This window comes from Maylandia zebra, linkage group LG13 (assembly GCF_041146795.1).
Source record: "Maylandia zebra isolate NMK-2024a linkage group LG13, Mzebra_GT3a, whole genome shotgun sequence".
Classification (NCBI taxonomy): Eukaryota; Metazoa; Chordata; class Actinopteri; order Cichliformes; family Cichlidae; genus Maylandia; species Maylandia zebra.
Genome location: NC_135179.1, coordinates 9,558,800 through 9,573,865, shown reverse-complemented (window position 1 = coordinate 9,573,865; position 15,066 = coordinate 9,558,800). Strand labels below are relative to the sequence as shown.

The 15,066-nt window shown below is 39.9% G+C and overlaps 1 protein-coding gene across 2 annotated transcripts; it reads right to left on the bottom strand.

The window, feature by feature from the left end:
• Positions 1-255: 255 nt before the first annotated feature.
• Positions 256-14,250, bottom strand: arhgef33 (Rho guanine nucleotide exchange factor (GEF) 33). 2 transcript variants are annotated; one of them, XM_004553558.6, is made up of 17 exons: positions 14,094-14,250; positions 11,327-11,370; positions 9,779-9,943; positions 9,311-9,429; positions 8,969-9,117; positions 8,805-8,867; positions 8,208-8,334; positions 7,552-7,684; positions 4,909-5,016; positions 4,420-4,512; positions 3,981-4,129; positions 3,785-3,874; positions 3,303-3,481; positions 1,898-2,358; positions 1,582-1,806; positions 1,270-1,409; positions 256-1,116 (listed from the first exon to the last, which is right to left on the bottom strand). In XM_004553558.6, exons 1-17 carry the CDS (start codon positions 14,131-14,133, stop codon positions 987-989), a joined length of 2,415 nt encoding a protein of 804 aa, XP_004553615.4. In that variant the 5' UTR covers positions 14,134-14,250; the 3' UTR covers positions 256-986. The 2 variants fall into 2 exon arrangements, with proteins under 2 accessions (XP_004553615.4, XP_012775157.3); XM_012919703.5 differs by having other exon boundaries at positions 8,969-9,114.
• Positions 14,251-15,066: the final 816 nt, after the last annotated feature.

The window sequence follows — 15,066 nt, the reverse complement described above, 5'->3', positions numbered from 1 at the left end:
GGCCCAGTTACCTCAAGCATAGCAGCAAAACGTCTACATTATGGCTGAAGAATAAAGTTTCAGAATTATTGCTGGAAAGGTGGCAACAGTGAATCGTGGGATGTATTTAGTTTTTAGTGTCACCAAAGTTTGTCTTCGTAGTTTGAGATTGTCCAACTGTTGTAGAAAGTTGGGAGTGATATTACTCTGTTTTCAGACTGAGTGTTTTAATCTTAGTACTTAAAAAATTAGGGGAAAAGAACCAGATTCCACAAATTATACAGTCTGGACCTTTATTCAAAATTCTGACATTCGTCTTTCTTCACAAAACAATTCATAGAAATAATCAGCACAATGACAAAAATGTACATTACTGTCTTTCAGCAAAATGTTTAATCACGAACAAACATACACAGATTTTACCTGCTTAGTATTTGTTCTCCTGAGTATATGCAACAATGTAATTCTGGGTATTGCTTAAAATCATTAAGAAGACTGAAAGAAAGAAAGATGAGCTGGAGTGAAACTGTTTAAACGTGCGATACAACGTTTTTGTCAGGGTGGAAAAGAAAAAGGAACATGTTATAGAGGAAAGAAATGGAGTGAGACTTTTTACAGTGTGGGGCACCATTCATCACACATCTAATGTTAACTGACACAAAATTATATTGTTTTTAACCATGGAGTCCTGTTTAATTTATGTTGTTTACTGCCTGTCTTTTTGCTAGTCTTTCGCTCTACAGCTTAACATAATAACACTGAATATTAGCAAAAGAGCTCAATGTTTACTGTATAACCGCATCATATTTCCCTCAGTGTGAAGGATTTTGTAATTGAAACATAAATCAGTTGCTTATATCTGTACAGTGTTTATACAGCGTCTATAAGTTTTAAAGAAAGGAAAAACAGCCTCTATTTTCTCTCATTAGTATATATGTATGATGTACATGCATGTATTATACAGCATCTTTGTTCATGTGTCACAGTGCCTGTTTGCAGAGCAGTGCTCATACAGCTGTGCCGCGGTTCATCTCCAGCTGGACCAGTTTGGGGTTTTTCCCCGGTGACTCATATTCACCATTATTTTGACTTTCTGGTGTCTTCTCACCTCCTTTCTCCTTTTTCTCATCACTAGTTCTGTTAGGAGGAAAGAAAAGGGTTTAAATTGAATACATGTTTTTCCTTTCAATCTTGCCTTCTTTTTGGCATCTTTGTTTCTTCAAGTTAAAGAAACTGCAGTGCCAAGCCAGCCATGTGTCTAACTCCATGATGCTACACTATCTTTCTTACTTTTTCTTGAACAGTTTCTTGAAAGAGCTCCTAAAGCCTCCTTTGTCTTTGCGACTCCTCTCGCTGAAGGGGGTGTGGTTACTGTCCTCCGTCCCACTCCTCCACTTGGACTCATCGCCCCATGACTGGATTCCTGTGTCCTGATGTGGTTGAAAACAATATTTCAGTATTTACCAAGAAAATTAAGAAATAATACTAAAAATATGAATTTCATGTTGTCAGGTTCTGTGGTTTTAATGTTAAAATGTAACAGGCAATTCCTGTACAGACATGATAATAGTTCTTTAATAATAGATGTTTGCTGAAACCCACTATGCTGAGCAGTCCATGAAGATCAGGGCTCTGCTTGTCATTGTCCGCTCTGTTCGCCAAGGGAGTCTGGACCTTACGGGAGGGGGTAGAACTTCCTTTGCTGCCTTTACTGCTCTGGCGCTCCAGTTTGGCATGGCTGCCCAATCCCACCCTTTGGAGATGGTCTGATAGAGGTCCACTATCCAGACCACTCACTGTGTTCTCCATTTGCAGCCCATTCAGTGACTTAACAGCAGAGATGGCATACATGTCGATTATGAACATCTACAAAAATGATTCTTCAATATTTTTATATATCTCTTACAAATAAACTCACCTTGCTCTTACGTTGGCTGGCCTGAAGGGGGCGATGCTGATTGCGACGCATAAGAACAGCTTCGTCTGGAGAGACACAACCACGGTTGGGCAGTTTGCTATAACCATTCCCTTGGCTTCCTATGTTGCCAAAAACATCGCGGGTAGTCGACACATTTGTTGCTATTCCGTGATGTGACGCTGGGGGGGCTTTTGGGCACTTCACAAAGGCAATGTCAATGGAGGAATCAGAAGAGGCAGAAGAACAGCGGTCCAACATAGAGGTGTCATGAAAAGAGCCTCCATCTTCTTCATAGAGGTTCTCCAGCCCAGGGGGATCTGGAGGAAGGAGAAACTCTCCGAGGGCATCTGCCAGAGCAGATCCCGGCTGAACCTGGCGGAACTCTGCAGGTCTGGGAGGCAGATGATGCTGGCACAACATTGACCTCTCAGAGGGCTCACTTTCTGGGATGCTGCCAAGACCTGAAAGCAAAAAAACAAACAAACAAAAAACTGAATTGTTGACTGATGTAAAATAAGAACCAAAATGACAAGTTGGGGAAAAGGGAAGTTTGGGAAGTTTCATCATGTCCCAAAAATAAAATTACTCTGGGGAATCATCTGTCTGACGCTGAATAAAATACTGTGATAGGAGATGCCCAAATACTGCTTTGGTTTTGTATTTAGGTTTTCTTAAAGAGGATGTGGTTAAAAAAATAATCATCAAGCCATCAAGCCCCAATCAAGCCACAAACAATGGATTTAAAACTATATAATGTAAAAGTTGACCTGGGACATCAGATAGATACCGATGAGTTTAACTCAATTGTGCCCTGGATTTTAATTTTACTTGACTCGGTTTTTTGATGAAATTGGTACTTCTTATTCAAAATGTGCACAGTGGTAAGCCAGTCGGTTGGCATGCTGACACCAGAGCATCCTGTGCGATAAACATCCTTTGTAGTGGCCCTGTGTGCTGACGTTTTGAAGCTACACTTTTAAAAAAAGTTCATGATGAAGTATGAAGTGTTGTCTGAGGATGTCTAAAAGGAAAGGTGTTAATTCCTGCTCCAAAGGGCTGCATTTGAATGCTGGGAGAGAACAAATTGAACTTGAAACATTCACTTTCCCACGCTGTAAAACTCCATGCCACTATCATTGCTCTAGTCCAATCATCTTTCTGTTCTCTTCTTCAATCAGCCTTTAAATTGCAATGCTCAACTTTCAGTCTCTCTTGCAGTCTCCTTTGTGCAATCCACCTCCTCCCCATTTCCACCTCACCAAAGCCCCCAACTTATCTTCATTACCGCCAGCATCTACACTCTGGGGGGGTCCTGCCCTTTTCCATTCTGCTGGGAATTCTTTATTTCGTTAAATCACGCTCAGTTCCTTCTAATGATCTCCTCTTATTGAACTATTTTACTGACCTGTTGGTTTGTGGTTCCGTGAGTCCAGCTCATGGCTGAAGAAAGGGAGGCGGGAGGGCCACTCTGCATCATAGCAATGAGTTTCAGTTTCTTGGTCTCGGTCCCAATCTTGGAAACGGTGCGACTGAATCTGTTCCAGGAGACACTGCTTTCTGCGCCTCACCTGGTTGGCATGTTCCCTGCAGTGAAGAAACGAAGAAATAAACTTTGTTTACAGCAGCACCCGACAGCTTTTTACAGAAGAAATCAAGAAATACTGAAAGGTTACTGGACTGGTAGGAAAACATGGCGAGTATGTAACTGCTTTTATACCTATATTTTTTAAATGAGAAAGCAATAACAAATATTAAGCATTTATGTGTGTCTGTTGCTTTCCAGGAATAATCTACTTAGCTTTAACTCTTATTCATTTATTAATGTCTAACAGAAATGTCTGAGTCATGTAAACACTACATTAAATGCCCGGTAAACTGAATACTCACAGCATTGCACTGCTGCAAGGGTACGGTGAGCCAGTGTTGCTGGCTTGAATCCCACTCTCTACTGTCTTTAACAGCTGTTTCATGGTAGACCTGCAGGGGTGCACAGCACAGAGAACATTAAGCTCCTTCACACTGAAAATGTTTTGTTTAATGTTTGTTTTAAAGTTGATATTTTTCGAAAGATGGTAATCCTGACCTCTTCACCTCCTTGCGGTTGAGCAGCAGAAGCTCCTGATTGTGCTGGAGGAGGTGGTGGTACTGTGTAGTAAAAGCCCTGAACTGCTGTATGCACACCAGCAGCAGATAGTAGTCTGGATGCTCTGCATCAGTCTGCCTAAGTAGTCCCTACACACACACACACACACACACACACACACACACACACACACACACACACACACACACACACACACACACACACACACACACACACACAGATAGACAATTTAAATATTCATACATCAGATTTAATCTTCAGTCGTAATAATACTGAGTTGTTAATTGTCGTTTTATTTCTGTTTCTGTTTACTGATAACCTTTTTCTGCATGGTTTCAGAGTATCATATTTGTATCAAGTTTGTGTGTTGCAGGATATGAACATATAAGGACAATTCTGGCAGTGGTGTTGATCCAACCTGTAAAAGCAGCAGGTACTCAGGGATCCTCTGAACTGGCTGAAGCAGCAGAGTGTAGAGGGAGGGTTTGGATTCATCACCTGTTATGTCACTCTGATAGCAGCACCACACAGTCAAGCACAATGCAGCACAGATGGACCAATCAGCATCAAAGGGAAAAACACAGCAGGTGTAAGGACTGTGAATTTCGTCATTTGTCTGAAGCTTTTATATAAAACAAGGCTTGAAATGAAACTTGACAGGGTTTCCAGATACTTAAGTTACCTCCACTCAAGCAATTCTGAGAGTATCTGAGAGTTAAATCAGAAATCGACAGATATGCTGGCGTTTCTTTGGTGATATGAGCTGTAAGTTTCCGGATTTTTTTTGTTTTTAGAAGTATGCTGGTATTCTTTTTCATCCTGTCCTCCCTGCTGTGCCCCGTCATGTTACATTCTGTGCTTTTAAATTTAATATCAAAACCTGTCATATTTCACATTTTTCTGTTACCTCAAGCAAGGCCGAAGACTTCATGGAGCTGGTGGCCAGCATGTTGACAACTGACAGACAGTCTGGAAGCTCCTTCAGGTAGGACACATAAAAATCCAAGAAATCACTCTGGAGGAAGAAGGAGAGATATACTGCCTGAGTTTGCATGCTCTTTATATACACTGGAGACCTTCTGCATTTCTCTCTACCTGCATTTAGTGCACGAAACACTTCCCTGCACTATCAAATCTGCACAGATTGGGATGACAGAGTGCTGAAGGAGAGTCATGCTGAGACACACTCGTGGGGATGCAAGACTGTACAGGGAAGCTACAGCTGGGAGTACGGCCAAGTCTTTAGAGCACTGGCAGACACCTTGGAGAAGGATGAACTGAAAAAGCATCAGACTCGTGGGACACCCATCCCATAAATCCAGTTCATCTAGCAGGGAGAAAAAACACTCTCCTCCAAGAAGATCAACAGCACCCTCCTGCAGACTGCACAGGTATGGCATATGAAGGTGGACCTGGGGAATAAACTATACTTCCACCTGACAATATTCTGACAAAGGAAAGAAGATGATCCTAATACTGCCAGTCCCACTGGAGGATGGATGCAAGGAAACCTCTGTGAGGAAAACCACTAATTACCATGATCAGGGCTAACAGTGCAGGATGGCAGATCTGACTGTTCTCAGCTGAAATTGTTGCAGAGGTTTTCACTGCTTGGGCTGTTGGAGAATGGTTATTGGTCTGGAAGTAGCAGGAAGAGAGTGGATGATAGCAGCACACAGGTTGGTGGTGGTGGTGGTGGTGGTGGTGGGGGGGGGGGGGGGGGGAGCATCTTGCTCTAGAATCGGTGTGAGCTGGAAGCCAGGAGAACGATTGGGATAGACCTGCCAAGAAGGGGACCTTGTGCTCATTGAAGGTTGGAAACCATATGATTGGATCGTTTTATGACTGAAAGCTACAGTCACAAGTTAAGAGACTAAAGACATAAGCACTTTGCATATATGAATTTGAATGTGTTTATAACCCATCATCACACATTTTACACCTCCAACCTTCACTGTCAGATTAGTGTAAACAGTTCTTCATTGAATATATTCAACAAGGTGCTGGAGCCATTTATCAGATGTTTCGGTCTGTATTGACATGACAGCATCTCACAGTTACTGCAAATTTGTCAGCTTCTCATCTATAATGTAAACTGGATGGAGCGTTATCCTGCTAAAAGCAGCCATCAGAAGATGGTACATTGGTTATAAAAGGGTGGACATGGTCAGCAACAATTCTCAGCTGGTACTAAATCGCCCAAGGCATGCCAAGCAAATATCCCCCACACTATTACCAGACTACCAACAGCTTCAACAGTTGATACAAGGAAGGATGGATCCATGTATATATATTGTTCACCAAAAATTCTGATCCTGCATCCAAATGAAACAGCAGCAATTGAGACTCACTGTGACGATCCTGGGTCAGTGAGCCAGCGTTTTGTGTATTATTATTGTATAATTTATTTGTGGTTTGATTTCTAGTGTTTAGTATGGGTTTAGTTCTCTGCCAGTCTGTTTCCTGTTTTATTTTGAAGGTCAGTGTCTCAGGTCATTGTATTCTCTTTTGTGTCCCTCAGTCTCGTCAGGTTTGATTGCTCCCAGCCGTGCTCGCCTTGTGTGTCTCATTTTTGTGTTACTGCCTTTTGTATTTAAGCCCCGTGTTCCCCGTGCTTAGTGTCACGTCGTATCCTCATTCTGCCCTGTGTGTTTAGTTTCCAGTCCAGTTTCCAGCCCTCCTAGTTTTGTTCTGTTTTTGACGTTTGCCTGCAATAAAGCAGTGGACTTTTGAGTTTAAGTTCTTCCTCCAGGAGTCTGCATATTGGGTCCTTTTTCCTGCCTGCCGGCACACAGCCATGACACTCGTCACACCAGGCAATGTTTTTCCAGGCTTCTATTGTCTATTTTTGGTATTCTCATGTGAATTGTAGCCTTATTTTCCAATTCTCAACCGACAGACCACCACTATATATTCATCTGCTGTTTCAAAGTTTGATATGTTGTGCATTCAGAGACACATAACTTGATTGTAACAAGTTAGTATATCCTTCTTATCAACTCAAAGCAGTCTGGCCATTCTCCTCTGACCTCTGACATCAACACGGCATTTTCACCCAGAGAACTGCTGCTCACTGGATATTTTCTCTAAACCCTAGAGATGATTGTGTTGGAAAATCATAGCAGATCAGGAGTTTGTGAAATACTCAGACCAGTCTGTCTGGCACCAACAACTATACTATATACAAAGTCACATAAATCACCTTTTTTCCCAGTCTGATGCTTTCTTTGAACTTCTGCAGGTCTTGACCAATTCTAAATGCCTAAATACACTTAAAAGATTCTTATATTATTTCAAACATAGCATAGAAAAACAAACTGCGCAGGCTAAGAAAGCTGAAAAGGAAGTCCATGAAAGATAGATTCAGATAACTGATATTGAATCAACGGCTTATTAGAAAAATGGAGGGAGTGCATATGTAGCATTCACTGCCTGCTGGTTTAAAAGATGTTAAGAATTCAAAGACTTTCATTTTATTTACCAGTAGATGGTGCTCACATCAAAAAGGACAATATCCACATTTCGTTTTGCGCTCTCATTCTGTGTTTACCTCTTTACTTGTAAGCCTCATGAATATATCTCCCATGATGCCTTGCCACTGGCATTTGAGCACACGTTCTTGAAGAGTATGAAGGAGCTCAAGGTGCTGCTGGATCAGAAACCTCAAAGAGCTGGGAAATGGACTAAAAGTAGAACAAAAGGCAGCAGATGTTATAAACATCAACATTCCTACAAAACGTGAGAAAACCTGCATTTGTGTCAATTAGTGTGCCATCTTGTGTGGCAGACATCTGACAGCAGGATAAGCAATTTAAAACAAATACAATCATTCACAAATAACATTTGACCCAGTTCAGCGATGGCACCATTTCACTGGCGCTTTCAGTCATTGGGAGCACGTGTGCTGAAGCTAAGCAGTGATTGCATTAACAAGCTGTGTGGAGTCTCTTTAACAGAGTGTCTTCTCTGGTGTTTACAATGTGCCTTTATTTAATTTGTTTATTTCCTGTTCACCCTTCACTGCAAGCACTCAAATTAGATCAGGAATATATTCTTGCGAGTGTTGATTTGTGTGTCTCTGTGTGTGTATCAGGTAGGGGTTAGTGGTGGCTGGGACATTTCTTCTTTCCAAAAAACTGCTTTACATGTCTTTTTCTTCAATTATCAGTCTGAATCGAGCCATCTTAGGGTGTCAGCAGGCTTTACCGTTTGTCTTTGGAAGTGAGGGCTTCTGATCCGTTAAAGGAGATGTTTGCCTTCAGAAGCAGAGAAAGGTGGGACACGTAAACTCTCTCAGACTCCAGCAGCTCCAAGGCTGCTCTCTGTCTTTTATCTGCACATACAGAACACAATCTACTTTAAACTCTGAGAATAAAGAGGATTATTCTATAACCATAAAAGACAGACAACTGCAAAGGGGGCCAGGCTTACTGGCTGGCCTTTACTACCTGTGTATAATATTTTTTGTAATATGCACCTGTTATAAAACCTGCCATCAAACATAAGGCAAAAGCTGGTTAAAACACCTTTTTATATGGTCATGTATGTTGACTAAAATCCCATTTTAACAATTATATTTATATATTGAGTTTTGCTTAAATTAAAAAGAGTGGTGAAACTCCTACCCATAGTTCTGTCTGGAGGTGGTAAAATCCACCTACTTCTGCCTTTAAACTTCCTCTGACTACCAAGTAATGCATGATTCAGGATGTAAAAAGAGACTGTGGTTTAGTGGGTCCGTGCATAGATATGTGGACTACCCGCAGTAGTATGTTTATCAGCAGAAACAGGTGTATTTCTTACTTATTTCAGTCTGACTATTGGTCTCAGGACAAGATCTTTGCTGGTCCTGCTGAGACGTGGAGGCTGCAACACACAAACACTAGTATGAGCAAACTGCCTCTACGAGCCGGTCATTTTCTCGCTTACACTCTTTGCATAGTAAATGTTGAAATACACAGACTCACTCTGAGTCGACGTGGTGCTCCTCGGCGGTGACCCGCTGCTCTGCATATTGGGGAAAAAGTGCTGAATACCACTGAGCTCTGATTGGCTGGGCACACAGATGTGTTCATCACTGGATGCTGTCAGCACATCAGCCTTGGAGCTCTTTCTGCTAGTGGCCCGATCAGCACAGGTGAAGGAGAATTAAAAAGAGCGCTTATTTGACAAAGTTACATATGAAAGTTGAACTTTTTGGGTCACCATTAGGGAGCTGAGTGGGATGATTGAATAATTACTGTGAATAATTTTTATATGCGTGTACATTTATTAAAACTAGCACCTTTTTCAAAATGTTGCAGCCCTACCTGTGTGGAACTGACATCATATCTTTGTTTTCTGAGTGCAGCAGTTCTATCCTCTTCTGAACATCTCTTTGTCTGCTGGAAATGTCCCTGATGTGGAACAACGCCACATTCAGCTCCTCCTGCAAGAAGATTAAAAGGTGCCAGTAGTTTTACTTTGGTAGACTGGGAAAGTCACTATGCTGAAATGGGAAGTACCAGGGTCAGATTTTAAGGGGAGAATTTGGGATTCAAATCCAAAAGAGAGAATTTCTCGTATGCATGCACATTAAAAAAATATTAGCAACATAGTCCACGTTGAACTGCCTGTTGAAAAGAAGTGTGAGAGTCTGAAAGAGTTGCCTTCCTGCCTAATTAAATTAGTTTACAGTTCAACAGAGTCCAAGTCAGATGTTCTAAATTATGTTTCAGAGGCCACACCAAGAGTAGACTGTGTATGTGTGTGTTTTTACTGTCTAGCTTCTCCAGCACCTTAAATGTGTTGAGCGTGTTCTTGAGGCCCATTATCTTATCATCCACATCAGTCTGATGGGCCTGCAGCTTCTCTTCCAAACCGTGGTCCTTTTGACGCAGCTCGCACAGCTCCCCCAGCGCCGCCTGGAGCCCCTCGCGCAGCTCAACCACCAGACCCCACAGCTGCATCACAAGGAGCAGTTTAACATGTAATGTTTTCACCAGTGTGCTTTGCTCCAACTTTGCTCCAACTTTGTTACACTTGATTCTTTGTGCTTTTGGTGCGTTTTGACTTGTTTTGTGCTGTCTTTTAAACCCTTATCATTATGTTAACCTTTCCCTGATTACATTCCATACATAGAGAAATCTTTATCTTGCTTTGTTTTTTCTCTGCTCTTCCATTCTCAGTTTTCTCATGCATAGCTGATTGAATTTACTTCACGGGCATAACTGAATCAGCTCATGGGAACATTACATGGGTTTTGCAGCTCTCTCTTGTCCTATCTTTCCATCGCTCTCTTGCTTTTCTTTTTCTCTTGGTCATGTGAAAGGCATCAAGCAGGAAACTCAATAGACCATCTGTCCTGTTTGCCTTATTGCTCTTATTCCTGTGTAATAGCTGAGTATGCGTCTATACACCTGGAGGCTACAGCTCTAAGGAGTGGCTAAATAATGATTCATAGAAGCATCTGCATCTACTGCAATGCATAGATCTTAGTATTTACTCGTATCAGCTGCCAATATTGAGTTTAGTTAATCTGAATAAGAGTGTTATTTAAATAATACTTAAGAGAGCATGATGTGCTAAAGTGAACTCAATTTGGAGACTGAATTCTTATACTGTACAAGTGAGTCCTGTACTATAAATTATTCATAAAGTATTTCACATCCTCTGTGAGTAAATAAGAGCTTTTGTTAAAATGTGATGAGACCTGGTGCAAATTTAAAAGAGCCGAAACTTTATTTTAAAACTTTGTAAACAGCATTTTTCTTGTGTGCTCTGTTCACTTTTGGTAGTCCATACTCATTGTGATGAAAATGCTTCACTATCTCGGGCAATATGCTGTCTTCTGATTTGGGTTATTTGTCTGCAGAGTCCAACATTGGATAACTCACTCTTCTTGCTCTTTGTTTCACTTCATCATAAAATAAAACCAATCAAATATTCTTAAATTTAAAAAGTGTGAGGCACAGTGAGTCTAAATGCCAGCACTGGTTATGTTGATATCTTGAGCAAAATCTACTCTAGAAAGAGCACAGCGTTTGCTCAAAGTCACCAACACAAAATGTATTAAAAATGTAAAAAAAAATAAAATATAAAAGTTTTACTATTTAAAGAAACATCTTGTTGCGTCTTCTGATAAATAGTGACAGAAAGGCTCGGTTGTTAATAGACAATTTAAGTCACAAACCAAATATTATGTAATTTATTGGTAACTTGTCTAAATGAGCTTGTTCTGATTTGATAATAAAGCTGGGATTATTCATGTTTTTTTTTTAGCTCACCCATTATGAGGCATAAACAAATAAATATGAAGTGTGAAGTGTTTAAAAGTTCTTGATTACCTGAGAAATCCCCTGGCTAGCTTCTTCAACATTTCCCTCTGTATCTAAGGAGAAAACATGAAAAGCTGAGTGTGGTGTCCACACAACATCTGCTAAATTTCTGTGAAAATGTTGATTGAATCCACAGACAAATCCACTGTTAAGCGTTTGTTTGTTAAGCAAGTATGGAAAAGGCATGAAAGAGGTTGCCACAAGAAAACCCCTTTTTTCCCACCACATGTAAATTAACAGTTTATTTACCTTTTCTTTCTCAGACATTTAACACATCATGTAAGATTAAGTTCAAAGAAAAAAAAAAGATTAAGTTCAAAGAATTTCTACTTGTTACATCATCGATAATTGGCATCGCTAACAGATTATTTATCACACTTATTCAGGACAAAAGACCACAGAAAACAGGTTTGGTTCATGCATCTCAAAAATTAAAGTAGAATAAATATAAATTACACAGATGATATTCTATAAAATAACAAACTTTTAATATATTTTTATATACAAGAAAAGTTGCTCCTCATATTATCTGACTCCAAAAAGTTCAGTGAGTTTCATGTTTTGTCTTGAATCATAAAATTCGGCGTAACTGTTAAATGCTCTGAATTACAGAGAATTGTGATCATGTAATTTCAACAAACTGTAAACGTCAAATGAATTTCAACCCACTCAAATAAAGTTTAAAAAAGCCTGCGCCGTGAGCTTTCTCTGTCGTGTGATTAAAGTCATTAATGTCTGCATTAAACTCTTTTCATCAACCCCAGTGTAACCTAAAGTTGTATCCACATGTGGCAACTTCAACCAATTACAGGGAAAGTAACTGCTGGTGATGCAAAGTGGGCGGGATTCAACAAGGTCCATTCACTCCAATGGACCTTTTTTCTAATAGCATTCACTTACTCAAGGGCTCTGTTCAAGGCAAGCGAATTACTACCAATAAGAGAACAGGATACCCTTGATTGACATAATGTGGTAGTAAATATATTAGAAGGTTACCTAGGTAACGGGTAATCTGAAACCTCTGCACACGGTCGACTGTAAAGCAATGCACGACAAGCAAATTGCTTCCAGCGTGGACACAGCTTAAGAGCTTGACTACCATGCCATATGTCAATCAATAGTATTCCTCACTCTCATTGGTAGTCACATTGCTGGTCTTGAAGTCTATCACGAGCCATGTTCACTTCACATCACCAGCATCTTTTCATCTGTAGTCGCTTGGTGATCACCACATTGCTGCAAATTGCTTTCAGCATCACGGCAGCTTCAGACTTAGTGTGTGAATTTATATTATTCACCGTTCAGCGTGTCTGCATTTCCTATGTTAAAGGTAAAAAAACAAAAACATTGCAGTGTGGTTCATGGCAAATATTTCATGCATTTGGGCACAGTTGATGGTTATAGAAAAGTACAATGCTTGTGTCTGTTGCGAAAATGTCACAGGTCGAGGCTACTGTCAAAACTGCACGGGGTCATACGAAACACGTTTTACATATATCATCATGCATAAATGATGAGGAGCATGAGCACAATATGAGTAACACTTCTCGTCCGTGAAAGAGCAAAACAAGGAATGTGTCCCACAATGAAGACTCTCTGTCAAATTTCCTCTGGCATTTTGAGTTTGTGCTTTTGGCTTCAGCTGTTTCAGGCCAAAAAAGTTGACGTCAACATGTTACATCAACATCTGTCCCACAGTGACCTCAACAGAAGATGCAAAAAATATTTAAATTTATTGCCATCAGGAAACCAAAAGGATTTTGTGACATTTTGATGTTGCTTCTGCACTGTATGTCTCATTTGGTAACAAGTAGCAACAACTGTCTGGATAGTAAGACATATTTTTGGTATAGCATTGGACTGCATGTTTAGTTCATCTCATACACGCTGGCTTTGTTCTCCAAACAAACCTAAATCACAGCTTGCGTTCAGCTGGTAACCAACAATCAGGACAAAAAGGTCAAAGCTGCGTTTGGTGTACTTTAGCGTTGATGTGAAACAGCAGACATTTTGGCTTGTGAAAACAGGAAACAAGCAGGAGTAATTGATAACATTAAAATCATCCACATCCCATTTAGGTAAACCCTTCTAAGGTTCTTGACCCTGCTTGAATTAAATGAAGGATAATTAAAATTATTTTTGTAGGTCACAATCTTGATGTACTGTTAAAATAAATTAAAATAACTAAATAATCCCTGTTTAATACCCATATTAAATACTTAAATTTATATGTGTTCACCAGGCTTTATGTTTAAGGTTTGTTTTACAACACTACTGCTGCTCATTGGTTTTATCCCTGTATCATACATCTTTGCAGATGCAGCTGGTCCAAGAAAGGCAAAGTAGCTTTGTGGCTGGTTATGCAAATTTTGGTATCACAGCCCAGTAAATATTTCAGGACTGATTGAAATGTAAAGGAATGATGAAAAAAAAGAAGAAAATCTGATATATGCAAGGAAAAAAATCATTTTGAACTGCCAAAAATATTCTTTTTGGTTTTGCCCTGTCTTATTAGAAAAAAAAGAAAAAGAAAAACTTTACTAAGCGTTCCTTATTCTTTTATATGTCCCCATAAATTTAGTATATTAACCTGCTGGTCTGAAAACACACATAATAAAGAGGATATCTTGAATTTTGACAAGCTGTAAGTAGCAGTTTCTAGACAAAGACTAAGCATTTGGTTTTTGAAAGTAAGAATAAACTGAATATTATGCATATTAGCTGCAAATACTTGTCTGAAACATCTCTTCAGAAGTTTTTTAAATGCTCATTTTACCTTCTGTCTTCTCCTCTGTTTCTGTTTTCTCACTCTCCATGTTCAGATAATCCTGGCCAGTCTGGTACAGTGTACTTCACAGCTGTCCAGTTCTGAAGTCCCTTTTCCAGCTCTGAATGACCTCACTCTGCTTCTCTGCCTCCCTCTCTTCTGAGCAACCCTATCTCTCGCTGTGATCGTTCACTTTCTCTTGTCCAAAGCATGTGAGTCCTATGATTTCGCTTTCGTACAAAAAGGTCCTTGTCTCCAGAGAGTGGAAGGATGGAGGGGAAAGATCAGGAGGAGAGAGAGAGAGAGACATTTGTTCATCATAAAGTCACATACTGTAGCCAACTCATTAGATTTAAGGAGGCGTGACTGGTTGCTAATGAGGATAGTTTACACAGCTGCACTGAACAGAGAACGCCTGAAATGGACATTCCAGTTGTTGTGGTGCATATAGGTGCTGGAAGTAGTGTTGTAGTCTCATGCAATATATGGTCTCACTCTAGGCCAGTTCTAATAAAGTGTCTTTTCTACTCCTTTTTTAAAAGACCACTTAGGGGGAGGGCAAAAGCTTTAAACCTAAAAGTACGCTACAGTATATCTTTTATTCACTTGATTTTTAGCTCCATTTTGGTCTCAACCAACCCTTGAGGGGCTTTTTGGCTCACAAAACAGTGAGGCCTGGGAGCTTGAGGGTCCCAATATCTTTGCTGTTCCTAGGACTGTGCTCTTCTGGACAGTGATCTTTATATATTTATGTATAATATATATATAATATAATGATGGTAAATATGAGGTGAACAAATGTTGTACTTGGAAGTTAAACAGTTGTTGATGAGGTTAAAGTTTTGCATAATAAATTATTTTATGTCAACAATTTACCAATTTTACAGTTTTAACCTGATTTGTAAAAAAGATTCTATCTATCTATCTATCTATCTATCTATCTATCTATCTATCTATCTATCTATCTATCTATCTATCTATC

What these genes read in the sequence shown, in the direction of transcription:
- arhgef33 (XM_004553558.6), bottom strand. Translation starts at nt 14,133, where the DNA reads ATGGAGAGTGAGAAAACAGAAACAGAGGAGAAGACAGAAG. An exon ending in TGAGGCTTACAAGTAAAGAG is followed by an intron (nt 5,017 to 7,551) that starts GTAAACACAGAA and finishes TTCTTCCTCCAG; the next exon opens with AGTGATTTCTTGGATTTTTA. An exon ending in CCTTGCAGCAGTGCAATGCT is followed by an intron (nt 3,482 to 3,784) that starts GTGAGTATTCAG and finishes TCTTCACTGCAG; the next exon opens with GGAACATGCCAACCAGGTGA.